Source organism: Orcinus orca, chromosome 13 (genome assembly GCF_937001465.1).
Source record: "Orcinus orca chromosome 13, mOrcOrc1.1, whole genome shotgun sequence".
Classification (NCBI taxonomy): Eukaryota; Metazoa; Chordata; class Mammalia; order Artiodactyla; family Delphinidae; genus Orcinus; species Orcinus orca.
This window is the reverse complement of record NC_064571.1, coordinates 15190258-15218233: the sequence shown is the minus strand read 5'-3', so window position 1 is coordinate 15218233 and position 27976 is coordinate 15190258. Positions and strand designations below refer to the sequence as shown.

Genomic DNA, 27976 nt, shown 5'->3' with positions numbered 1-27976 from the left:
CTAGGTGCTAAATTATATGCTTCCTCGTCTAAGCAAGAAAAAAGTGGATGCCCTTGTCTCTGAGGCACAAGATGCAGAATATAAACTTGAATTTGTCCCAACTACCACCATAGAATATGTTAACAACTTACTATTTCTTGATGAAATTCAGGAAAGGGTGAGTTGATTCTTACATAACTCATTATTCCAGATCTTGTGGTGAGTAAGGAAGGCAAGTAGGAGAAATTGAGGGACTGAAGATCAGGAAACAGCTGTCAGAATATCAAAAACACTTTCAGGCAAAGTAAGTATATGCCTTACATCACAGTAGTAATGACAGCTAACATTGATCAAACTTGTACTACTAGCCGGGAATGCATTACATTTTCTACATACATTACATTTTTGATCCTTGTGAAAACTTAAGAAGTATAAAGAATTTTTATTCTCATTCTGCAGATGAGGAAACAGGGACAAAACTAGGTTATGCTGTCCAAGATCACAGAACTTTTTGTAGTGGAGCCGGAATTTACACTTGGGTCTCTGACTGCAAAGCCAATGCTCTCAACCCCAGTTTATTGCAATTCTTATTTGTGATAGATGATAATAGAATTGTAAACTTGATATTAGTCATAATGGAAGTCTTGATCCTCCTTAACCTATATTTGCATAATAGTCAGGAACCTTCCAATTAGGAATAAAAGAAACCCAACTTTAGCTTAAACAGGGAGGCGGGACAGGGAGACAACAGCAGATACGGGGACTCAAGTAACACAAATGCTGGGGTCCGCTCTCTCCCTCCCTCCCTCCCTCCCTCTCTCTCTCTGTCTCTCTCTGTCTCTCTGTCTCTCTCTCATACACACACACACACACACACACACACACACTCACTCACTCCTTTGTCTCCCTTATTTCTCTCTCTCCAAAAACGTGGTTTCCTCCTCCCATCTTTCCCCTGTGGCACGCAATCTAGCATTTAGTTTCAATAGTCAGGTTTTTCAGTCACACCAGTTGGCATTTAAAATAGAGTTAAATCATTTTCTTAAATATCTGGAAATTGAAGATATGTTACAAATTTAAAAATACAAACTGAAATGTGAAATAAGTCATTAACAACAATAATCTGTTGGATAATGTTATATATTGTTAACAGAATTAATAGTAAAGGCTATTTCATGTACCTATAAAAGTAAAAATTTTGTTTCTCATTTCAAGAAACAACACCTTCTCAAATGTGATGATCTCAAGATGATTGTGGTTTTCCCTCAAGTCTACTTATACATCATCCCAGGAGGCTAAAGATGCCCAGCATTTATTATTATCTGCAGTCAGAAAGACTCTTTGTCAAATAACCAAAACCCAGTTGAGGTTTAGCCCTACCTTAGGACAAAATGTGGACCCTATTTAAGGAGGAAGGAATATTCCATGGAACACACTCCACCCACACCCACACCAAGAATGTGACTAGGCTTAAGAACTTACCAGAGCCAGGAATAAGAAGGCTGTGGGAAACCCAGGTGATCCTCTCTCCTCTCTGCATCTCTCTGAGGGTCTGCTTTGCTCCTTTACCTCTGCAAACACATTCCTCCTGCTGTTTCATCCTCAGCAGCATACGTGGCCACCAGCACCTCCCAGGTCACATGTTGCAAGTCTAGCGGGCCACCGAGAGAGAGAATCTCTCTCCTCTGATATCAATTCTAAATGTTTAATGAATGGATTCAGCCCCCACCCTTACCCTGATCCTGTTGTATAAACTATGGAAGGAAGGATCATGTAGCAGGGGGTAGACTGCTCTCTCTCTGGTTCCAGAACAGGAGAGTCGATGTGCCATATGCAGAAACCCAGACTGTGTCCCGTCTCCATAAGGTTGTCTGTGCATGGCTGGGTGGTGTGTTGGGGAAGCAGCCTTTCTTAGGAAAATGCTCTGCACACACAGACAGCTTTTCTTTGGAACCTAATCCATTAGTTCCAAAAACGTTGTAAGCACTCACTTAGCAGGACGCAAGGATGACAACAATGAGTAAACCTGCTTTCAAGGACCTCAGAGTCCTTGAAATGAATGAATGACAGCAGATAACTCTTATACAATGGATATAGGTACAAGATACTGTTGTGGGCAGGGTGGTGGTGGAGCAGAGGGAGGGTGCAGTCATTCCTATGAGTTACAGAAGGCTTTGTGGAGGTTGGGGCATTTAAGCTTTGTCCTAAAGTCCATCTATTCAGGTAGGCATTCCAGGAAGAGGGAAATTTGCATGCACAGACCTGAGGCAACGTGGCAAGAACAGGATATGGCAGTTGGTATGCTATGTAGAAGGGGTGTTTGGTGGAGAAAGCTGATGAACCATAGCTAAAGTAGTATTTCCAAGGATAGGAGAGAAGGAATGGATTCTAGTGATATTAAGTAAGTAGAATTGAAAGGACTTGGTGGGCAACTGAATGAGGGGACAGCAAAAGAAATTTGAGATAACTCTTAGATACCCTTTTACAGTGAATGGGTAGACCACCAGCCAGCATAGGTAGGGCAGGCCACATAATCACTATCTGACCAAACATTTTTGAGAGTGAAAGAGGCACCATTAATCATCATGCCAGGACAATACCTTGGTGTAAACCAAGACACTCCCAGAGAAAACAGGACATATGCTTACTCCACGTACCAGAAATCCAGGAAGGTGAGCAGATTTTGGTTGTCAGACTTAGTTCTATTTGTAACTTATTGAAGATGTTAGACACTTTTGGTTGAAAGTAACAAAAACTCACATAGTTAGCTTGGAAAAATGAGAAGAATTATTCTAAGTTTGCAGGGATATCTTTTGGAATCCAAAGGTATGGATAGAGCCTAGCCTTTAAAAAGGGCAGGAACTAGGGACTAGAGCAGCATAGGGAAACCAAAAAGACCTCTCTTTCCATCTCGCATCTCTGCTCCTCTCTAGAACAGTGGTTCTCAAAGGGTGTTCCCGACACCAGCTGCATCAGTGTCACTGGAGAACTTGCATATTCTCAGGCCCCACCCTGGACCTTCTGAATCAGAAACTCTCAGGAGGGGTTCAACAATCTTTGCTTTACCAAACTTGCCAGGGCAATTGGGATGCAGCTAAAGGTTGAGAACCATCTCTCTAAAGCCTCTCTGCAGTTTTCATTTCCTGTTTAGGACATGCTTTGTTACCCCATGGAAGCAAATAGCCTCCGCCAACAGCTGCACCCTAACTCTTCCCAAGTTCAAGAGAGAGATCAGACTAAGCTGGTTTCACTAGGTCCCAATTTGACTCTCCCTGGTTCAGCTTGTGGCCAGGAGGTGGGTCAAGTTGTAGAACATGGATACTTGCTCTATAATCTTGTGGCAGAGTGGCAGGGAGGAGGGTTCCCCAAAAACTGGGGAGTCCTTGCCAAAAATGTAGTAAAGGCACTGTCCACTGAAGGAAGGGCATCAAAGCAAAGATGTTTAGTAGTCAGTAATAAAGGTTTCAGAAGCCTTTATTAAAGGGTAGTGTGAGTCTCACCATAGATCAGGGTTCTGAATCTATGGGTACATGGTCCACACACCTCAGGGGCTGCCCTGGGACAGTCACTGCTCAACACACAGGCCTGGAATGTCAGATGTTACAGCTGGGCGTCCTCACAGCACCTGTTGTCTCTGAAAACTTCAAATATTGGCACTGTTTAATCTACTAGAGAACAAAACAGAGAGACAAAACTAAACACCTATAACAGTAATACTAACTATGCTCAGCTCTGAAAAACTTACCTCCTGGGCCTTATTACCTGCATCGTAGCAATGACTGTATTTGCCACCCAGCAGGCTCCAGCCAGTTTGATCTGCATTAAACGCACCCCTCTGTGTGCTGGCTCTTCACAGCGTGATATTTACGATGCACAGCAGCTGTCTCCTATCAGACAATCTTAACGGGTATAACAAGGACTCTGATTTATTTAACGAGCAGCGAATGTTTCTGTTTAGATTGAAAGCCTTGAAGATGAAGGGAATGTAGTGGTTCAGATGTACAAGCTGATTGAACAGTATCAGGTTCCCACACCTCCCGAAGACTTTGCTGTTTTTGTCACTATGAAGCCATCCATTGTTGCTGTTCGGAATGCCATTGATAAATCCGTGGGTGACAGAGAAACAAAGATTAAGCAATTTTGTGTGCATCTGGGCAGAGATCTTGAGGATCTAAGCAATGAAGTGAATGAAATAAAGCTGCTAGCACAGGTAAGCTGAAGCAGGATTTAAAAATCTGTGTAAAGGCTGACTATTCCATTTTAATAAACCATTTAGAAAGCATATTTCATTTTAATCTGGTTTAACTTTTTTTTATGGCTTAATTCTCTGAGCTGCTATTGAAAACTGAAAGTGTTTCTGAACCTCTCTTAGATACCGAATAAATTCTAGGCCATTGCAACTAAAGCATGTATGCAATATTGAATTCTCCTTCTGCTGGTTTCTATTTATTATTATGAAATGAGTGTTTTTATAACCTGTTAGCATATTTTATAGTTATTGTGACAATTTTAGGGTTTGCTTAGCTGCATATTAGAAAATTCCCCCTTAGAAAGAGGTAGAGTATAAATTGATAAATGATAAAGAAGAATGTTTGATTAACTTGCATCAATTTTCCTATACAAAAGATGCAAGAGGAATTATTTTAAGAACTTAGACTAGACATCTGGATGATTCTTTTTTTTTAATTTTTAATTTTTATTTTATTTATTTTTTATACAGCAGGTTCTTATTAGTTATCTATTTTATACATATTAGTGTACACATGTCAATCCCAATCTCCCAATTAATCCGACCACCCTGCCACCAATTTCCCCCCTTGGTGTCCATACGTTTGTTCTCTACATCTGTGTCTATTTCTGCCTTGCAAACCATTTCATCTGTACCATTTTTCTAGATTCCACATAAATGCGTTAATATACGCTATTTGTTTTTCTCTTTCTGACTTACTTCACTCTGTATGACAATCTCTAGGTCCATCCACACCTCTACAAATGACCCAATTTTGTTCCTTTATACGGCTGAGTAATATTCCATTGTATATATGTACCACATCTTCTTTATCCGTTTGTCTGTCGATGGGCATTTAGGTTGCTTCCATGAGCTGGCTATTGTAAATAGTGCTGCAATGAATATTGTGGTGCATGTGTCTTTTGGAATTATGGTTTTCTCTGGGCATATGCCCAGTAATGGGATTGCTGGGTCATATGGTAATTCTATTTTTAATTTTTTAAGGAACCTCCATACTGTTCTCCATAATGGCTACATCAATTTACATTCCTGCCAAGAATGCATGAGGGTTCCCTTTTCTCCATACCCTCTCCAGCATTTTTTCTTTGTAGATTTTCTGATGATTCCCATTCTAACCGGTGTGAGGTGATACCTCATTGTAGTTCTGATTTGCATTTCTCTAATAATTAGTGATGTTGAGCAGCTTTTCATGTGCCTCTTGGATCTGTATGTCTTCTTTGGAGAGATGTCTATTTAGGTCTTCTGCCCATTTTTTAATTGGGTTGTCTGTTTTTTTTAATATTGAGCCACATGAGCTGCTCATATAATTTGGAGATTAATCCTTTTCTGCTTTGTTTGCAAATATTTTCTCCCATTCTGAGGGTTATCTTTTCATCTTGTTTATAGTTTCCTTTGCTGTGCAAAAGCTTTTAAGTTTAATTAGGTCCCATTTCTTTATTTTTGTTTTTATTTCTGTTAGTCTAGGAGGTGGGTCAAAAAAGGTCTTGCTGTGATTTTTGTCAAAGAGTGTTCTTCCTATGTTTTCTTCTAAGAGTTTTATAGTGTCCAGTCTCACATTTAGGTCTCTAATCAAATTTGAGTTTATTTTTGTGTATGGTGTTAGGGAGTGTTCTAATTTCATTCTTTTACATGTAGCTGTCCAGTTTTCCTAGCAACACTTAATGAAGAGATGGTCTTTTCTCCGTTGTATATCCTTGCCTCCTTTGTCATAGATTAGTTGAACATAGGTGTGTGGGTTTCCCTCTGGGCTTTCTATCCTGTTCCATTGATCTATATTTCTGTTTGTGTGCCAGTACCATATTGTCTTGATTACTGTAGCTTTGTAGTACAGTCTGAAGTCCTCCAGCTCCTTTTTTTGCCCTCAAGATTGCTTTGGTTATTCAGGGTCTTTTGTGTCTCCATACAAATTTTAAGATTTTTTTGTTCTATTCTGTGAAAAATGCCATTGGTAGTTTGATAGGGATTACATTGAATCTGTAGATTGCTTTGGGTAGTATAGTCATTTTCATAATATTGATTCTTCCAATCCAAGAACATGGTATATCTCTCCATCTGTTTGTGTCATCTTTGATTTCTTTCATCAGTGTCATATAGTTTTTGGGTACAGGTCTTGACCTCCTTAGGTAGGTTTATCCTTAGGTATTTTATTCTTTTTGTTGCAATGGTGAATGGGATTGTTTCCTTAATTTCTCTTTCTGATCTTTCATTGTTAGTATATAGGAATGCAAGAGATTTCTGTGCATTAATTTAGTATCCTGCAACTTTACCAAATTCATTGATTAGCTCTAGTAATTTTCTGGTGGCATCTTTAGGATTATCTATGTATAGTATCATGTCATCTGCAAACAGTGATAGTTTTACTTTTTCTTTTCCAATTTGTATTCTTTTATTTCTTTTTCTTCTCTGATTGCCATGGCTAGGAATTCCAAAACTATCTTGAATAATAATAGCAACCGTGGACACTCTTGTCTTGTTCCTGGTCTTAGAGGAAATGCTTTAAGTTTTTCACCATTGAGAATGATGTTTGCTGTGGGTTTGTCATATATGGCCTTTATTATGTTGAGGAAGGTTCCCTCTGTTCCCACTTTCTGGAGAGTTTTTATCATAAATGGGTGTTGAATTTTGTCAAAAGCTTCTTCTACATCTATTGAGATGATCATATGGTTTTTATTCTTCAGTCTGTTAATATGATGTATCACATCGATTGATTTGCATATATTGAATCCCACTTGATCATGGTGTATGATTCTTTTAATGTGTTGTTGGATTCTGTTTGCTAGTATTTTGTTGAGGATTTTTGCATCTATATTCATCAGTGATATTGGTCTGCAATTTTTCTTTTTTTCTAGTATCTCTGTCTGGTTTTTGTATCAGGGTGATGGTGGCCTCGTAGAATGAGTTTGGGAGTTTTCCTTCTTCTGCAATATTTTGGAAGACTTTGAGAAGGATGGGTGTTAGCTCTTCTCTAAATGTTTGATAGAATTCACCTGTGAAGCCATCTGGTCCTGGACTTTTGTTTGTTGGAAGATTTTATTCACAGTTTCAGTTTCATTACTTGTGATTGGTCTGTTCATATTTTCTCTTTCTTCCTGGTTCAATCTTGGAAGCTTATACCTTTCTAAGAATTTGTCCATTTCTTCCAGGTTGTCCATTTTATTAGCATAGAGTTGCTTGTAGTAGTCTCTTAGGATGCTTTGTATTTCTGTGGTGTCTGTTGTAACTTCTCCTTTTTCATTTCTAATTTTATTGATTTGATTCCTCTCCCTCTTTTTCTTGATGAGTATAGCTAATGGTTTATCAATTTTGTTTATCTTCTCAAAGAAGCTTTTAGTTTTATTGATCTTTGCTATTGTTTTCTTTGTTTCTATTTTATTTATTTCTGCTCTGATCTTTATGATTTCTTTCCTTCTAATAACTTTAGGTTTTGTTTGTTTTTCTTTCTCTAGTTCCTTTAGGTGTAAGGTTAGACTGTTTATTTGAGATTTTTCTTGTTTCTTGAGGTAGGAATGTATTGCTACAAACTTCCCTCTTAGACCTGCTTTTGCTGCATCCCATAGGTTTTAGATTGTCATGTTTTCGTTGTCATTTGTCTCTAGGTATTTTTTTATTTCCTCTTTGATTTCTTCAGTGATCTCTTGGTTATTTAGTAGTGTATCATTTAGCCTCCACGTGTTTGTGTTTTTTACGTGTTTTTCCTGTAATTGATTTCTAATCTCATAGCGTTGTGGTTGTAAAAGATGTTTGATATGATTTCAGTTTTCTTAAATTTACCAAGGCTTGATTTGTGACCCAAGATGTGATCTATCCTGGAGAATGTTCTATGAGCACTTGAGAAAAAAATTGTATTCTGTTGTTTTTGGATGGAATGTCCTATAAATATCAATTAAGTCCATCTTGTTTAATGTATCCTTTAAAGCTTGTGTTTCCTTATTTATTTTCATTTTTGATGATTTGTCCATTGGTGAAAGTGGGGTGTTAAAATCCCCTACTATTATTGTGCTACTGTCGATTTACCCTGTTATGTTATGTATTGAGGTGCTCCTATGTTGGCTGCATAAATATTTACAATTGTTATATCTTCTTCTTGGATTGATCCCTTGATCATTATGTAGTGTTCTTCCTTGTCTCTTATAATAGTCTTTATTTTAAAGTCTATTTTGTCTGATATGAGAATTGCTACCCCAGCTTTCTTTTGATTTCCCTTTGCATGGAATATCTTTTTCCATCCCCTCACTTTCAGTCTGTATGTGTCCCTAGGTCTGAAGTGGGTCTCTTGTAGACAGCATATATATGGGTCTTGTTTTTGTATCCATTCAGTGAGTCTGTGACTTTTGGTTGGAACATTTAATCCATTTACATTTAAGGTGATTATCAGTATGTATGTTCATATTACCATTTTTCTTAATAGAGAAGTTTCTTTACCATTTGTTGTAGAGCTGGTTTGGTGATGCTGAATTCTCTTAGCTTTTGTTTGTCTCTAAAGCTTTTGATTTCTCCATCAATTCTGAATGAGGTCCTTGCCAATTAGAGTAATCTTGGTTGTAGGTTCTTCCCTTTCACATCTTTAAATATATCATGCCTCTCCCTTCTGGCTTGTAGAGTTTCTGCTGAGAAATCCGCTGTTAACCTTATGGGAATTCCCTTGTATGTTATTTGTCATTTTTCCCTTGTTTCTTTTAATAATTTTTCTCTGTCTTTAATTTTTGTCAGTTTGATTACTATGTGTCTTGGCATGTTTCTCCTTGGGTTTATCCTGCCTGGGACTCTGCGCTTCCTGGACTTTGGTGGCTATTTCCTTTCCCATGTTAGGGAAGTTTTCAACTATAATCTCCTCAAATATTTTCTCGGGTTCTTTCTCTCTCTCTTCTCCTTCTGGGACCCCTATACTGTGAATATTTGTGTTTTTAATGTTGTCCCAGAGGTCTCTTAGGCTGTCTTTATTTCTTTTCATTTTTTTTTTTTCTTTCTTCTGTTCTGCAGCAGTGAATTCCACCATTCTGTCTTCCAGGTGACTTATCCATTCTTCTGCCTCAGTTATTCTGCTATTGATTCCTTCTAGTGTATTTTTCATTTCAGTTATTGTATTGTTCATCTCTGTTTGTTTGTTCTGTAATTCTTCTAGGTCTTTGTTCTTTAATTCTTCTAGGTCTTTGTTAAACATTTCTTTCATCCCCTGTATCTTTCCCTCCATTCTTTTTCTGAGGTCCTGGATCATTTTCACTATCATTATTCTGAATTCTTTTTCTGGAAGGTTTCCTATCTCCACTTCATTTAGTTGTTTTTCTGGGGTTTTATCTTGTTCCTTCATCTGGTACATATGTCATTTTGTCTGTCTTTCTGTGAATGTAGTTTTCATTCCATAGGCTGCAGAATTGTAGTTCTTGCTTCTGCTGTCTGCCCTCTGGTGGATGCAGCTATCTCTGTTTTTACTTTTGTATTGAAGTATTTTTGTATTTTTGCACAGAGGAAGCTGTACATAAGTGTAATAAGTGTACAAGTCAGTGAGTTTTCAGAAAGTGAACACATCCATGTGTCCACTACTGAGATGAAGAACTATTGCTATTGCCATCCTTAGTGTCTCCCCTAGTCACTAACCCTTCCTTCCTCTCCAAAGGCAGCCACTACCTTGAATTCTAAAGCCATAAATTGGTTTTGCCTTTTTATGAACTTCAATTAAATAGAATCATACCTTTATTGTAAATTGTAATCATTCCGTTTTTTGGGGGTGTGTGTGTGCTGCATTGGGTCTTCATTGCTGTGTGCAAACTTTCTCTAGTTTCAGCGATCAGGGACTACTCTTCATTGTGGTGTGCAAGCTTCTCATTGTGGTGGCTTCTCTTGTTGAGGAGCATGGGCCCTAGGTGCACAGGCTAAGTAGTTGTGGCCCATGGGCTTAGTTGCTCCGTGGCATGTGGGATCTTCCTGGACCAGGTTTCGAACCTGTGTCCCCTGAATTGGCAGGCAGATTCTTAACCACTGAGCCACCAGGGAAGTCCCATAAATTGTAATTATTCCTTTATTGTAAAATGATAATTTTCCTTATATCATATTTTCTTCTTTCTTTTCCATATTGTATTCACCTCTCCTTACCTGAAGTCACGTTAGCTGAAACAAATGTAATAAATGAAAACAGATGAGGGAAAATGTATTAGGTATTCTTTAAAAGCAATATTATCCCCAAGTTACTTCTTTATACATTTCTGTAATTTTTACAATGTATATGCATTGCTTTAAATACAGAAAAACAACAATTTTAATATATTTTCTAAAAATTAGAGTGAAAAGAGAATTAGAAGAAATATTTTTTGAAAACGTTTATTAATTCATTTATTTTGATGGTATACATCAAAATAGGAATGAGTAATCAAAACCTATCTTAATTTTACAGGATCCACAGATTTTGGATATTAACGCTGACCAAGACAAAGTAAACGTCATGTTGAATGATCTGCAGTCAGTTCTAGATGATCTTCAAATACGTGCATTTCAGTATAAATCCTATCAGAAGAATTTTAAGGTAATGACAGCTCTACACATATGTTTCTAAAATATGTGCATAGAAATGGCATTGGTGCATACGCATTTTCAATAATGTGACTGTAAGTATTCAATGTTTGGACACCAATGTGCTAGTCACTGTGCTGGAACAATCTGAAATACAAAATATGACATGTTCTCTGCCTTTGAAGTGTTTAAAGATTAGTACACAGGTTAGACAAAATGTCTTTCTAATTAAAAAGTAATTGTGAATTTTAGACAAACCCTCAGACCAGGGACTGTAGCTTCTATGTTAAAATGTATGTGGATTTTTAAATGTGGTCAATTAAAACCCCTCTATTCTTCCTTAAATAATATTCAAGCTTCTTTTACATTCATGTGTGTATTATGATTCCATCAATATTGCCTAATTTGCCCTGGTTTGATGTGCCAGTTTGATGAAAGAAGACAATTTGGCTAAGCCAGGGCAAAGATGGATACAAAAAGGGTAGGTTTAAAAAGCTAAAAGATATGCCTCAAAAAAATGAAGAGAAATGAGTGAGAGATATAAGTGCTCTGAACAGCTATTAGAGAGACCAAAAAGAAAAGAAAATAGAAAAGATTCCTAGGATCAAATCCAGAGGGCCACCAGCAATGAGGGAGGGGTTAATCAGTTCCCCAAAAGTTTCAGCGGAGTGCATGGACCTCACATGGGGATGCACCTGTCTCTTCCATAGCCCCAAATGGATGGCCAGAAAGTGGTCTGAGCAGTCTGAGTGTCCACTCCAGATCCCAGGGCTTGGTGGAGCAACCTGCAAAATAATGACCTGGCACTAGACAATGCAACTGGTACAATACTTGATTCAGGAGGTTTGTGCATGAGAGAATTAGGGTTCATAGTTTTTCCCAGATTAGTTAACTGACCTGTAAGACAGGAAAGTATGCAGTAGGACGGGAGCTGTGGCAGAAATATTGCTTGATAACGGCTATAACTAACAGGTGGGCACTCTTGGGTCAGAAAGAATAGCCTTGCTTGAGCCAGAGCCTGAAATAGAAGTGTGTCTCCCTCCTTCCACGTTCCATATCTATACTTTACGATCCTTTAGGATCACCTCATATCAACCTTCCTCTGCAGCTCTCAGTCATTAGGAGGATAGGAGTGAAGGCCTAACTGGCCTAGGAAATCATCTCTAATTCTTAATGAAGTCAAGGCCAGATCCCTAATGTCAGGGTAATGCTAGCCTTGTAAAATGAGTTTGGTAGTGTTCCCACCTCTTCAATTTTTTTGGAAAAGTTTGAGAAATATTGGCATTAATTCTTTTTTCTCCCCCCAAATGTTTGGTAAAATTTACCAGTGAAGTCATCTGGTCCTGGGCTTTTCTGTGCTGGGAGGTTTTGGATTACTCATTCAATCTTCTTATCCTTATTGGTCTGTTCAGATTTTCTGTTTCTTCCTTATTCAGTCTTGGTGGGCAGTATGTTTCTAGCAATTTATACATTTCTGCAAAGGTATACAATTTATTGGCATATACTTATTCAGAGGAGTCTCTTATGATCATATGTATCTCTGAGGTGTAAGGTTTTTTTTTAGCATCTTTATTGGAGTATAATTGCTTTACAGTGGTGTGTTAGTTTCTGCTGTATAACAAAGTGAATCAGCTATACATATATCCCCATATCCCCTCCCTCTTGCATCTCCCTCCCACGCTCCCTATCCCACCCCTCTAGGTAGACAGAAAGTACCGAGCTGATCTCCCTGTGCTATGTGGCTGCTTCCCACTAGCTATTTCTTTTAAATTTGTTAGTGTATATATGTCCATGCCACTCTCTGACTTCGTCCCAGCTTACCCTTCCCCCTCCCCATGTCCACAAGTCCATTCTCTATGTCTGTGTCTTTATTCCTGTCTGCTGCAAGGTTCTTCAGAACCTTTTTTTTTTTTTAGATTCCATATATGTGTGTTAGTGTACGGTATTTGTTTTTCTCTTTCTGACTTACTTCACTCTGTATGACAGACTCTAGGTCCATCCACATCACTACAAATAACTCGATTTCCTTTTTCTTTATAGCTGAGTAATATTCCATTTTATATATTTGTCACAACTTCTTTCATTCATCTGTCCATTCATCTGTTGAAGGACATGTAGGTTACTTTCATGCCATAGCTATTGTAAATACAGCTGCAATGAACATTGTGGTACATGACTCTTTTTGAATTACAGTTTTCTCAGGGTATATGCCCAGTAGTGGGATTGCTGGGTAGTTCTACTCTTAGATTTTAAGGAACCTCCATACTGTTCTCCATAGTGGCTGTATCAATTTACATTCCCACCAACAGTGCAAGAGGGTTCCCTTTTCTCCACACCTTCTCCAGCATTTATTTGTAGATTTTTGATGATGGCCATTCTGACCGTTGTGAGGTGATACCACACTGTAGTTTTGATTTGCATTTCTCTAATGATTACTGATGTGGAGCATCCTTTCATGTGTTTCTTGGCAATCTGTATATCTTCTTTGGAGAAATGTCTATTTAGATCTTCTGCCCATTTTTGGATTGGGTTGTTTGTTGTTTGATATTGAGCTGCATGAGCTGCTTGTATATTTTGGAGATTGATCCTTTGTCAGTTGCTTCATTTGCAAATATTTTCTCCCATTCTGAGGGTTGTCTTTTGGTCTTGTTTATGGTTTCCTTTGCTGTGCAAAAGCTTTTAAGTTTCCTTAGGTAGGTCTCATGTCTTTATTTTTGTTTTTATTTCCATTTCTCTAGGAGATGGGTCAAAAAGGATCTTGCAGTGATTTATGTCATAAAGTGTTCTGCCTATGTTTTTCTCTAAGAGTTTTATAGTGTCTGGCCTTACATTTAAGTCTTTAATCTATTTTGAGTTTATTTTTGTGTATGGTATTAGGGAGTGTTCATATTTCATTCTTTTACATGTAGCTGTCCAGTTTTCCCAGCACCACTTATTGAAGAGGCTGTCTTTTCTCCATTGTATATTCTTGCCTCCTTTATCAAAGATAAGGTGACTATATGTGTGTGGGTTTATCTCTAGGCTTTCTATTCTGTTCCATTGATCTATATTTCTGTTTTTGTGCCACTACCATACTTTCTTGATTACTGTAGCTTTGTAGTATAGTCTGAAATCTGGGAGGCTGCTTCCTCCAGCTCTGTTTTTCTTTCTCAAGATTGCTTTGGCTATTCAGGATCATTTTTGTTTCCATACATATTGTGAAATTTGTGGTTCTAGTTCTGTGAAAAATGCCATTGGTAGTTTGATGGGGATTGCATTGAATCTGTTCATTGCTTTGGGTAGTACAGTCATTTTCACAATGTTGATTCTTCCAATCCAAGAACATGGTATATCTCTCCATCTGTTTGTATCATCTTGAATTTCTTTCATCAGTGTCTTATAGTTTTCTGCATGCAGGTCTTTTGTCTCCTTAGGTAGGTTTATTCCTAGGTATTTTATTCTTTTTGTTGCAATGGTAAATGGAAATGTTTCCTTCATTTCTCTTTCAGATTTTCATCATTAGTGTATAGGAATGCAAGAGATTTCTGTGCATTAGTTTTGTATCCTGCTACTTTACCAAATTCATTGATTAGCTCTAGTAGTTTTCTGGTAGATTAGATCTGGTAGTTTTCTGGTGGCATCTTCAGGATTCTCTATGTATAGTATCATGTCATCTGCAAACAGTGACAGTTTTACTTCTTCTTTTCCGATTTGGATTCCTTTTATTTCTTTTTCTTCTCTGATTGATGTGGCTAAAACATCCAAAACTACATTGAATAATAGTGGTGAGCGAGGACAACCTTGTCTTTTTCCTGATCTTAGTGGAAATGATTTCAGTTTTTCACCATTGAGAACGATGTTGGCTGTAGGTTTGTCATATATGACCTTTATTATCTTTAGGTAAGTTACCTATGCCTACTTTCTGGAGGGTTTTTATCATAAATCAGTGTTGAATTTTGTTGAAAGCTTTTTCTGCATCTATTGAGATGATCATATGGTTTTTATTCTTCAATTTGTTAATATGGTTTATCTCATTTTTGATTTGCATATATTGAAGAATCCTTTCATTCCTGGGATAAACCCTACTTGATCATGCTGTATGATCCTTTTAATGTGCTGTTGGATTCTGTTTGCTAGTATTTTGTTGAGGAATTTTGCATTTATGTTCATCAGTGATATTGGCCTGTAGTTCTTTTTTTGTGACATTTTGTCTGGTTTTGGTATCAGGGTGATGGTGGCCTTGTAGAATGAGTTTGGGAGTGTTCCTGCCTCTGCTATATTTTGGAAGGGTTTGCGAAGGATAGGTATTAGCTCTTCTCTAAATGTTTGATAGAATTTGCCTGTGAAGCCATCTGGACTTTGGTCCTGGACTTTGGTTTGTTGGAAGATTTTCAATCAGTTTCAATTTCAGTGCTTGTGATTGGTCTCTTTATATTTTCTATTTCTTCCTGGTTCAATCTCGGAAGGTTGTGCTTTTCTAAGAATTTGTCCATTTCTTCCAGGTTGTCCATTTTATTGGCATATAGTTGCTTGCAGTAATCTCTCATGATTCTTTGTATTTCTGCAATGTCAGTTGTTACTTCTCCTTTGTCATTTCTAATTCTATCGATTTGAGTCTTCTCCCTTTTTTTCTTGATGAGTCTGTCTAATGGTTTATCAATTTTGTTTATCTTTTCAAAGAAACAGCTTTTAGATTTATTGATCTTTGCTATCATTTCATTCATTTCTTTTTCATTTATTTATGATCTGATCTTTATGATTTCTTTCCTTCTGCTAACTTTGGCTTTTGTTTGTTCTTCTTTCTCTAGTTCCTTTAGATGTAAGGTTAGGTTGTTTATTTAAGGTTTTTCTTGTTTCTTGAGGTAGGATTGTATTGCTATAAACTTCCCTCTTAGAACTGTTTTCGCTGCATACCATAGGTTTTGGGCCATCGTGTTTTCATTGTCATTTTTTTCTAGGTATTTTTTGATTTCCTCTTTGATGTCTTCAGTGAACTCTTGGGTATTTAGTAGTGTATTGTTTAGCCTCCAGGGTTTGTATTATTTACAGATTTTTTTCCTGTAATTGATATGTAGTCTCATAGTTTTGTGGTCAGAAAAGATACTTGATACAATTTCAATTTTCTTAAATTTTCCAAGGCTTGATTTGTGACCCAAGGTATGATCTATCCTGGAGAATGTTCCATGAGCACTTGAGAAGAAAGTGTATTGTTTTGTTTTTGGATGGAATATCCTATAAATATCAATTAAGTCCATCTAGTTTAATGTGTCCTTTAAAGCTTGTGTTTCCTTATTTATTTTCATTTTTGATTATCTGTCCATTGGTGAAAGTGGGGTGTTAAAGTCCCCTACCATCATTATGTTACTGTCAATTTCCCCTTTTATGGCTGTTAGCATTTGCCTTATGTATTGAGTTGCTCCTATGTTGGCTACATAAATATTTACAACTGTTATATCTTCTTCTTGGATTGATCCCTTGATCGTTATGTAGTGTCCTTCTTTGTCTCTTGTAATAGTCTTTATTTTAAAGTCTATTTTCTCTGATATGAGAATTGCTACTCCAGCTTTCTTTTCATTTCCATTTGCATAGAATGTCTTTTTCCATCCCCTCACTTTCAGTCTGTATGTGTCCCTAGGTCTGAAGTGGGTCTCCTGTAGACAGCATATATATGGGTCTTGTTTTTGTATCCATTCAGTGAGCCTGTGACTTTTGGTTGGAACATTTAAACCATTTACATTTAAGGTATTTATCGATATGTATGTTCCTATTACCATTTTCTTAATTGTTTTGGGTTTGTTATTGTAGGTCTTTTCCTTCTCTTGTGTTTCCTGCCTAGAGAAGTTCCTTTAGCATTGTTGTAAAGCTGGTTTGGTGGTGCTGAATTCTCTGAGCTTTTGTTTGTCTGTAAAGGTCTTAATTTCTCCATTGAATCTGAATGAGATCCTTGCTGGGTAGAGTAATCTTGGTAGTAGGTTTTTCCCTTTCATCACTTTAAGTATATCCTGCCACACCCTTCTGGCTTGCGGAGTTTCTGCTTAAAGTTCAGCAGTTAACCTTATGGGGATTCCCTTGTATGTTATTTGTTGCTTTTCCCTTGCTGATTTTAATATTTTTCTTTGTATTTAATTTTTGACAGTTTTATTAATATGTGTCTTGGCATGTTTCTCCTTGGATTTATCCTTTATGGGACTCTCTGCACTTCCTGGACTTGACTGACTATTTTCTTTCCCATATTAAGGAAGTTTTCAACTGTAATCTCTTCAAATATTTTCTCAGTCCCTTTCTTTTCTCTTCTTCTTCTGGGACCCTTATAATTTGAATGTTGATGCACTCAATGTTGTCCCAGAGGTCTCTGAGACTGTCCTCAATTCTTTTCATTCTCTTTTATTTATTCTGCTCTACGGTACTTATTTCCACTATTTTATCTTCCAGGTCACTTATCCATTCTGTCTCAGTTATTCTGCTATTGATTCCTTCTAGAGAATTTTTAATTTCATTTATTGTGTTCTTCATCTGATTCCTTCTAGAGAATTTTTAATTTCATTTATTGTGTTGTTCATCATTCTTTGTTTGCTCTTTAGTTTTTCTAAGTCCTTGTTAATCCTTTCTTTTATTCTCCATTATATTTCCAAGAGTTTGGATCATCTTTACTATTTTTACTCTGAATTCTTTTTCAGGTATACTGCCTATTTCCTCTTCATTTGTTTGGTCTGGTGAGGTTTTACCTTGCTCCTTCAACTGCTGTATATTTCTCTCTCTTCTCATTTTGCTTAATTTACTGCATTTGGGGTCTCCACTTCACAGGCTGCTGGTTCGTACTTCCCATTGTTTTTGGTGTCTGCCTCCAGTGGGTAAAGTTGGTTCAGTGGGTTGTGTAGGCTTCCTGGTGGAGGGGAGTGGTGCCTGTGTTCTGGTGGATGAGGCTGGATCTTGTCTTTCTGGTGGGCAGGACCATGTCCTGTTGTGTGTTTCAGGGTGTCTGTGAACTTATTATGATTTTAGACAGTCTCTCTGCTAATGGGTGGGGCTGTGTTCCTTTCTTGCTAGTTCTTTGGCATGGGTGTCCAGCACTGGAGCTTGCTGGTCATTGAGTGGATCTAGTTCTTAGCATTGAGACGGAGATCTCTGGGAGAGCTCTCGCTGATTGATATTACTGTGACCAGGAGGTCTCTGGTGGTCCAGTGTCCTGACTCTGGTCTCCCACCTCAGAGCCTCAGGCCTGACACCCAGCCAGAGCACCAAGACCCTGTCAGCCACATGGCTCAAAAGAAAATGGAGGAAAGAAAGAAAAATAAAATAAAGTTATTAAAATAAAAATTTTTTTGTTAAAATTAAAAAAATTAAAGAAAGAAGAGAGCAACCAAACCAATAAACAAATCCACCTATAAAAAGAAGCACTAAAACCTAAACTAAAGAAAAAAAAATCAAACAGACAGAACCCTAGAACAAATAGTAAAAGCAAACCTATACAGACAATATCTCCAAAGAAGCATACAGATACACACTCACAAAAAGAGAAAATGGAAAACATATATATATATATATATATATATATATATATATATATATGAAAAACAAAGGAAGAGAGAGCAACCAAATCAATAAACAAATCTAATGATAGTAAGCTCTATATACTAAACTAAGATAAACATAAAACCAGAAATAAGTTAGATGCAGAAAGCAAACCCCAAGTCTACATTTGCTCTCAAAGTCCACCGCCTCAATTATGGGATGATTTGTTGTCTATTCAGGTATTCCACAGATGCAGGGTACATCAAGTTCATTGTGGAGATTTAATCCGCTGCTTCTGAGGCTGCACAGAGAAATTTCCCTTTCTCTTCTTTGTTCACACAGCTCCTGGGGTTCAGTTTTGGATTTGGCCCCACCTCTGCATGTAGGTCACCCTCTGGTGTCTGTTCTTTGCCCAGACAGGAGGAGGTTAAAGGAGAAGCTGATTAGGGAGCTCTGGCTCACTCAGGCCTGGGATAGGGAGGGGTACAGAATGCAGGGCGAGCCTGCGGCGGCAGAGACCAGCCTGACGTTGCACCAGCCTGAGGCGTGCCATGTGTTCTCCCGGGGAAGTTGTCCCTTCATCACGGGACCCTGGCAGTGGCGGATTGCACAGGCTCCCAGGAGGGGAGGTGTGGATAGTGACCTGTTCTTGCACACAGGCTTTATGGTGGCTGCAGCAGCAGCCTTAGCATTTCATGCCTGTCTCTGGTGTCTGCACTGATAGCTGTGGCTCGCGCCCATCTCTGGAGCTCATTTAGGCAGTGCTTTGAATCCCCTCTCCTTGCGCACCCCGGAACAATGGTCTCTTGCATCTTAGGTAGTTCCAGACTTTTTCCCAGACTCCCTCCTGGCTAGCTGTGGCACAATAGCCCCCTTAAGGCTGTGTTCACACAGCCAACCCCCATCGTCTCCCTGGGATCTGATCTTGAAAGCCCGAGCCTCAGCTCCCAGCCCCAACTCACTCCAGCAGGGTTCCACCAGTGAAGGGGTTTCCTAGTGTGTGGAAATATTGCCTCCTTCACAACTCCCTCCCCGATGTGCAGGTCCTGTCCCTATTCTTTGTCTCTGTTTCGTCTTTTTTCGTTTTCCCTACCTGGGTAGGCGAGGAGTTTCTTGCCTTTTGGGAAGTCTGATGTCTTCTGCCAGTGTTCAGTAGGTGTTTTGTAGGAGTTGTTCCACATGTAGATGTATTTTTTATGTACTTGTGGGGAGGAAGGTGATCTGCACGTCTTACTCCTCTGCCATCTTGAAGGGCCCCCTGAGGTGTAGATTTTAATGTCTCCTCTTTCATTTCTGATTTTATTTCCTTGAATCATCTCTCTTTTTTTCTTAGTCTAGCTAAAGGTTTGTTTATCTTTTCAGAAAAAAAGCTCTTAGTTTCATTGATCTTTTCTATTGTTTTTCTGTTCTCTATTTTTTTTATTTCCACCCTGATCCTTGTTATTTCCTTTCTTCTGCTAACTCTGGGCTTAGCTTGTTCTCCTTTTCTAGTTCTTTGCTGTGTAAAGTCAAGTTGTTTATTTGAGGTCTTTCTATTTTCTTAATATATCCATTTATTACTATAAAATTCCCTCTCAGAATTACTTTTGCAGCATCTCATAGGTTTTGGTGTGCTGTGTTTCCATTTTTATTTGTTTCAAGATATTTATTTTTATTTCCCTTTGATTTCCTCTATAAGCCATTGGTTGTTCAGGAGTGTGGTGTTTAGGTTCCAAATATTTGTAAATTTTCCATCTTTCCTCTTGTTGTTGATTTCTATTTTCATACCATTGTGGCTGGAAAAGATAATATGATTTCAGACTTCTTAAACTTGTTAAGACTTCTTTTGTGGCCTATCATATGATCTATCCTGGGGAATGTTCTGCGTGCACTTGAAAAGAATGTGTATTTTGCTGCTATTGTATGCAATGTTTAAAGCCCCAGCTTATGGCAAAGCTCACAGTTTCTGTGCAACCAACCTCCTGGAGATTTTCCCACCTCCAAGGCATGAAAACAGCTTCTTCAGATTTTCTTGCAACCTTTCTCTGTCTAGGGTTCATATACAGTCCATTGGGTTAGAAATAGGTAAGAAACTAGGCTGTTCACTCCATCTTTAATCTCCCCATTCCCTCCACCAACTACCACACAAACATCCTCTCCCTCTTCTATCATCTAAGATATAAGCCCTAAAGGATATCATTGCCTCTAAAGACTCAACTGTTTACCCAATAGACCAGACAGGTATATACATGTATGATCCAACTTGAGAAAGAATGCCCTTAGCACTCTTGTAATATTTGTGTCTTTGGAAAATTTCTAAGTTCTAAGGAAATATAAAGAATTATATTTTGTCACTCAAATAGAAATCTGAATATACATGGGGTTTTGTGATTTGTTTTTTCATTGTTTCTGTCTCTCCTTTTCTTTCCCCATTTGGGTCCCACCTATATTCTGCTAAGGTGTCACTGTATCAAAAATTATTGATAGGAAGATAACATAAGATCTCTATATCAGAAAATTAAATAGTACATTTTGCTTATTATATTTTAAAAGGTAGAAGTGTCCAAGTTTGAAGCTTTGGAAGAAGTTAGTGCTGAATTGAAGCTCAAACAATTGCTCTGGGATTCTTTATCTGAATGGGATCAACTCCAACAAGAATGGTTACAGGTAAAAAAAACCAACAACTTTCATTTCTTAAATCATTTTTGTATTATTTAACCTTAGAATCCTAATGGTATGAATTATAGTTTTTTAAAAAAATAAGCTGGTGTATTCTTAATTTCAGCAAAACATGCAGTGTTATTTTATGGGAATTATTATCAGCTTTCTGGTGAAATGCACAAAGGTCTTTCTGCCACATAAGTCTTTAAGTACCACAGAGAAGACTACATTATTGTAAGGCAGGTTTCTCAGGTCCTCCAAATAAGATAACTAAATGAAGGAGTCATCAAAGGACCTCACAGCATGGCATTTAACTTCTTTGTGGTTTCTGAACACAATGTTGTCCCAACACACTACAGCCAAGTGTTATTAAGGTTTGTAGGATTTTATTCATGATCTACACACATTAGATTTCTGTTAGCCTAGGTTCTGTTTTTATTGTCCTTTTTTTAATTTATTTATTTATTTATTTTTATAATATTGTGAAAGAACTTGACTCATTGAAGGAACATGGTAAGTGTTTTTTTCTTTTTTTAGATGTTAGGGGTAGGAGTTTAATTAATTAATTTATTTTGCTGTGTTGGGTCTTCATTTCTGCGCGAGGGCGTTCTCTAGTTGTGGCAAGTGGGGGCCACTCTTCATTGCAGTGCGCGGGTCTCTCATTATTGCAGCCTCTCTTGTTGCAGAGCACAGGCTCCAGACGCGCAGGCTCAGTAGTTGTGGCTCACGGGCCCAGCCGCTCCACGGCATGTGGGATCCTCCGAGACCAGGTCTCGAACCCGTGTCCCCTGCATTAGCAGGCAGATTCTCAACCACTGCGCCACCAGGGAAGCCCTTATTGTCCTTTTAAAAAAGAAAGAAAGAAGGAAGGAAGGAAGGGAGGGAGGGAGGGAGGGAGGGAGGGAGGGAGGGAGGAAGGAAGGAAGGAAGGAAGGAAGGAAGGAAGGAAGGAAGGAAGGAAGGAAGGAAGGAAGCCCTTTTGTTCCCTGTGATAGAATAGAATCCCAGTAATGAGATCCAGGATCTTCCCTTGAGAGCTTAATAGTAAATTCTAGTAATAGTAAATTAGGGGACCAGGTATCATAGGGTTTGGTTTTTAGGGTCTACCCTTGCGTTCAAACCTTAACAAGTGTCAACCCTCTAGGAGGCAGAATAGGTGACCATCTGTTCTTTCAAGTGTGATATGGACATGTAAGAAATACCATCAACTTCACAAATATTGTTTTACACTTGCTTGTTCAGCTTCCCTATGCTGGTGCCTATAATTAGAAGTCACATATCTGGGCACAGTGATGCAAGAATGTTTCCCAGATAATGTTCTAGGTACAGTAGATACCAGTGGAGAATAAAAAGGACAAAGTCCAAACCCTCACAGAATTTACCTTTTGGTGGAGAAAGTGGAAAATAAACAAACATATATATACTATTATATCAGAGCATTTTAAGTGCTTTTGTGTAACTCATTTATCACTTATCTCAGAATTAGAAAATGCTCCTGAGTAGTAAAGAAGAAGCTTAGAGAGTTTTCTGATTACCACCATAGATTAGAGCAGTAGCTTCTAAAGTGGGACAAATTTACCATAGGAAGTATACAAAAAGACCCATTAGGGAGCAAAAAGAAAATGTTGAATCCAGAAAAAAAAATGAATGTTTATAAATTTTCTTTTTTTAAAATTGAGGCATATTTGACATGTTAGTTTCAGGTGTAAAATATAATGATCCAATATTTCTGTATATTGCACAGTGATCACCACAATAAGTTCAGTTAACATTTGTCACCTTACATAGTTACAAAACTTTTTTTCTTATGAGAATATTCAAGATCTATTCTCTTAGCAGCTTTCAAATATGCAATACAGTGTTATTAACTATAGTCACTGTGCTGTACATTACATTCCCATGATTTATTTATCTTATAACTGGAAGTTTGTACATTTTGACCTCCTTCACTTATTTCACACACACACACACCCCTCCTCCGGAAACTACCAATTTGTTCTGTTTTAGTTGTTTTGTTTTGTTTTGCTTTGCTTTAGGTTCTACATATGAGTTATTCTGTTGTTTTGTTTGCTTTTGGATTCCATATACAAGGGGGGTCATATGGTATTTGTCTTTCTTTGTCTGACTTATTTCACTTTACGTAAAGCCCTCATGGTCCATCCATGTTGTCAAAAATGACAAGGTTTCATTCTTTTTGTGGCTGAATAATAGCCTATTGTATACATATACTACATTTTCTTCATCCATTCATCCACTGGTGGCCACTTAGGTTGTTTCCATTTCTTGGCTATTGTAAATAATGCTGCTATGAACTTGGGTGTCTGTATATCTTTTTGAATCAGTGTTTTTGCTTTCTTAGGATAAATAATCAGAAATGGAATTGCTGAATCATATGATAGTTCTATTTTTAATTTTTTAAGGAATCTTAATACTGTTTTCCATATGGCTGTTGTGCCAATTTACATTTCTGTTAGCAATGCACAAGTGTTCCTTTTTCTCCACATCTTTGCCAACACTGGTTCTATTTTGTCTTTCTGATACTAAAATTCTAACAGGAGTGAGGCGGTATTTCATTGTGGTTTTGATTTTAATTTCCCAGTGATTAATGATGTTGAGCATTTTTTCATGTACCTGTTGGACATCTGTTACGTCTTCTTTGGAAAAAATATCTATTCAGATCCTTTGCCCTCTTTTTAATCAGGTTGTTTTTCTGCTATTGAGTTCTTTATATATTCTGGATATTAACCCCTTATCAGCTATATAATTTGCAAATATTTTCTCCCATTAAGTATAGCTTTCCTTTTCATTTTGTTCATGCTTTCCTTTGCTGTGCAGAAGCTTTTTAGTTAGATGTAGTGCTTATTTTACTTTTGTTGCCTTTGCTTTTGGTGTCAAATCCAAAATATTTTTGCCAAGACCCATCTCAAGGAGCTTATTGCCTATATTTTCTTCTAGGAGTTTTTAGGTTTCAGGTCTTAGGTTCAAATCTTTAATCCATTTTGAGTTATTTTTGTGTGTGGTCCAGTTTCATTCCTTTGCCTCTAGCTGTCCAATTTTCCCAACACCATTTATTGAGAGACTGTCCTTCCCCCATTGTATATTCTTGACTCCTTTCTTGTAAATTAATTGACCATACATGTGTGGGTTTATTTTTGGGCTTTCTCTTCTGTTCCATTAATCTATGTGTCTGTTTTTGGGCCAGTACTATGCTGTTTTGATGACGATAACTTTGGATAGTTGGATAATCTGAAATCAAGGAATTGATACCTCCATCTTTTTTATTCTTTCTCAAGATTGCTTTGGCTATTCTGAGTCTTTTGTGGTTCCATACAAATTTTAGGATTGTTTGTTGTATTTCTGTGAAAAATACCACTGGAATTTTGATAGGGATTGTATTGAATCTGTAGATTTCTTTAGGTGGTATAAACATCTTAACAATATTAATTCTTCCAATCCATGAGCATGGAATATCTTTTCATTTTTACAAATTTTCTATTACCATCAATCCATATGCCCATCTGACATAATATATGTGTACACTTACATGTTTATGTAACTGAGAAATATATTTATAAATACATGCATACATTGGAATGTATGTTTAAATCAGTTATATTAAAGGGCTACATGATCAAATAATAGGAGACTACTTGGTGAGACATTTCTAGGTCACAAGAGTAAACATTAGCTATTTGTAACTTTACAATGGTTGGCCCTCTGGAATAAATTACAGGGATTGCAATACTGCATTTGGTGATATGGGAGAAAATGATATGAGTGTAATAAACAAACAATGCCTGATACACTATTAGAAATCCTAATAAGTAGAGCCATTTCCAAAATATAGAGTCAACTTGGTTTAACAACATAGCTATCAAAAAATGTGAGTAGAGTAAAAAAAATTTACTATTTCAAGTTTGCCTTTTATCATATGTCTTAACTTCTTTGTTTTCCCCTCAATTTTCATAGTCTAAATTTGACTGCCTGGATCCAGAATTTCTAAACAGTCAAGTTTCCAAATATGCCAAATTTGTGACTCAATTGGAAAAAGGCTTGCCACCCAACAGTGCAGTGCCCCAGCTAAAAAGTAAGGTGGAAAATATGAAAGAAAAGGTAAGTTTAGTAGAAATTATTTCCAAAACTCCAGGTCAATCAGTTACTACTTGATGCTAATGAGACCAAAGCCAGGAATTCTTCTCTGTTTAAATTAGTCAGCTTTGCAGAGAGAAGAAACAACAGACAAATTCAGCTACTGTATTGCAGAGGCACAGACTGCATCCCTCTCTTCAACTGGCCAAATCATGCAATTGATTTTTATGAGAATTCTAGTTGTTTCTCATTCTCACCAGCACTTGTTATCAATAGGGAGTTTATTTATTTGGTTTGGTTTGGTTTTCATTTTAACCTTTCTAATAAATGTGTGGTATAGTCTCATAATCGTGATGATTTACCTTTTTCTAATAATTAGTAATGTTGAACATCTTTTCCCATGTCCATTTGCCATCCATCTACCTTCTTTGCTGAAATGTCTGTTTGAATATTAGCCCAATTTTTAATTGGGTTGTTTGTTTTGTTATTAGTGAGTTTTCAGAGTTCTCTTTTTTTGGAACTTTAAAATCTATATTTTATTTAATTTTTGACAAATAGAGAACAGTGTCCATTGGCAACGATGATCCTTGTTCATTCATTCTTCTGTTGACTCTCAAATAGTAATTAAATAGTACTCAGAAAGTAATGGTAAAAGAGACTACCAGCTTGAAAATTTGTAACACAAATGATATTTGACACACCAAAAAGTTTTTATACATTTTACACAGCAGAAGTTTTTAGAATTTACATTCTAAAGACATTAGGGTCTAACAATTCATAGAAGAACAGCAAAGATTTTTTTTAATTTTTATTTTATATTGGAGTATAGTTGATTAACAATGTTGTGTTATATAGTCATGATATAAGTCCTTTTTCAAATATGTAACTTGAAAATAGTTTTCCCGGTCAGTAGCTTGTCTTTTTAGTCCCTAAACAGTGACTTTCACAGAACAAAAGGCTTAAATTTGATAAAAGTCCAAGTAATATTTTTTTCTTTTACAGATTATCTTTTTAGTATAGAATCTAAAAACTTTTGCCAAACCTAAAGGTCACACAGAGTTTCTTCTGTATTTTCTTCTGGAAGTTTTTTAGTGTTGCTTTTTTTTTAAATTAAAGTATATGATTTGAGTTATTTACATTTTTACATATGGATATTCAGTTGATCCAGAACCATTGTTTGAAAAAAGTATTCTTTCTCCATTGTTTGCCTTTTCATCTTTGTCAAAAGTCAGCTGACCATATTTTTTAGTCTGTTTCTGGACTCTCTATTCTGTTTGGTTGTTCTGTAAGTCTATTCTTTCACCAATACCATGCTCTCTTGATAACTATAGCTAGTAAGTCTTGAAATCAGGTAGTGTTAAGTTCTCCAACTTGTTCTTCTTTTTCACAATTTTGTCAATTCTGATTCCTTTACCTTTTCATGTAAATGTTAGAATTAGCTTATCATATGTATAAAAAATTGCTGGGATTTTGGGTGGACTGTGTCAAATCAATAGATCAATTTCCAGAGAATTGACATCTTAACAAGATTGAATTTTCTAATCTGTTACCTGCCTATCCCTTTATTTAGTTAGGTCTTCTTTTATTTCTTTTCATTAACATTTTGTAATTTTCAGTGTACAGATTATGCACATATTTAAAACTAAGTATTCTTTTATGGTATCTTAAATTATATTTTTTTTCATTTCAAATTCTAAGTGTTCATTGCTGGTATGTAGGAATACTATTGACCTTTGTATATTGATCTTATATCCTGTGATCTTAATAAATTCACTTTTTAATTTTAGGAGATTTTTGTACATTAGTCAGAATTTTCAACATAGAAAATGATTTCAACTGTGAATAAAGACAATTTTATTTCTTCCATTACAATCTGTGTGCCTTTTATTTCTTTTTCTTGCCTTGTTGCACTGGCCAGGATTTACTGTACGATATTGAATAGGAGTGGTGAGAGAAAACATCCTTGTCCTTTTCCGTATCTTAGAGGGGAAATATTCAGTCTCTTTTTAAGTATGATGTTAGTCAAATTTTTTTATAGATGCCCTATATTAAGATAACAGTTTCATAGTTTCCTGAGAGGTTTCTTTTTTTTATCATAGATGGGTGTTGATAATTATCAAATGATTTTTCTATGCCTATGATCATATGGTTTTTCTTCTTTAGTCTATTAACATGGTGAATTACATCTATCAGTGGTCAAATATTGAAGCAGGCTTGAATTCCTGAACTGAACCTCACTTGGGTCGTGATGTACTATACTCTTTTATATTGCTGGATTCAAATTACTAATATTATTTGAGGATGTTTTTGCGCCTATATTCATGAGGGACATTGATCTTTAGTTTTCTTTTCTTGTAACATCATTGTGTGGTTATGAGTTAATACTGCCTCATAAAATGACTTGGGGAGTGTTCCTTCCTCTTCTATTTTCTGCAGGAGATTATACAGAATTAGTATTATTTTTCACTTAGATGTTTGGTAGAATTCAAGAGTGAAACTATCTGAGCTTGAAGTTTTCTCCTTTGGAGGGATTTTAACAAAAAATTGAATTTCATTCATACAAAATGATGGACAAACCCACAGCCAATATCATCCTCAATGGTGAAAAACTGAAACCATTTGCACTAAGATCAGGAAAAAGACAAGGTTGCCCACTCTCACCACTATTATTCAACATAGTTTTGGAAGTTTTAGCCACAGCAATCAGAGAAGAAAAAGAAAAAAAAGGAATCCAAATCAGAAAAGAAGAAGTAAAGCTGTCACTGTTTGCAGATGACATGATACTATACATACAGAATCCTAAAGATGCTACCAGAAAACTGCTAGAGCTAATCAAGGAATTAGGTAAAGTAGCAGGATACAAAATTAATGCACAGAAATCTCTGGCATTCCTATACACTAATGATGAAAAATCTGAAAGTGAAATTTAAAAAACACTCCCATTTACCATTGCAACAAAAAGAATAAAACATCTAGGAATACACCTACCTAAGGAGACAAAAGACCTGCATGCAGAAAATTATA

The 27976-nt window shown here is 36.8% G+C and overlaps 1 protein-coding gene across 1 annotated transcript in view; it reads left to right on the top strand.

The window, feature by feature from the left end:
* Nucleotides 1-27976, top strand: part of DNAH6 (dynein axonemal heavy chain 6) — a 292253-nt gene that overhangs the window by 78096 nt on the left and 186181 nt on the right. The window contains exons 14-18 of the mRNA XM_004271618.3: nt 5-157; nt 3938-4189; nt 10617-10745; nt 20756-20869; nt 24833-24976. Coding sequence (XP_004271666.2) covers nt 5-157; nt 3938-4189; nt 10617-10745; nt 20756-20869; nt 24833-24976 — 792 coding nt within the window. The remainder of the gene's footprint in view (nt 1-4; nt 158-3937; nt 4190-10616; nt 10746-20755; nt 20870-24832; nt 24977-27976) is intronic.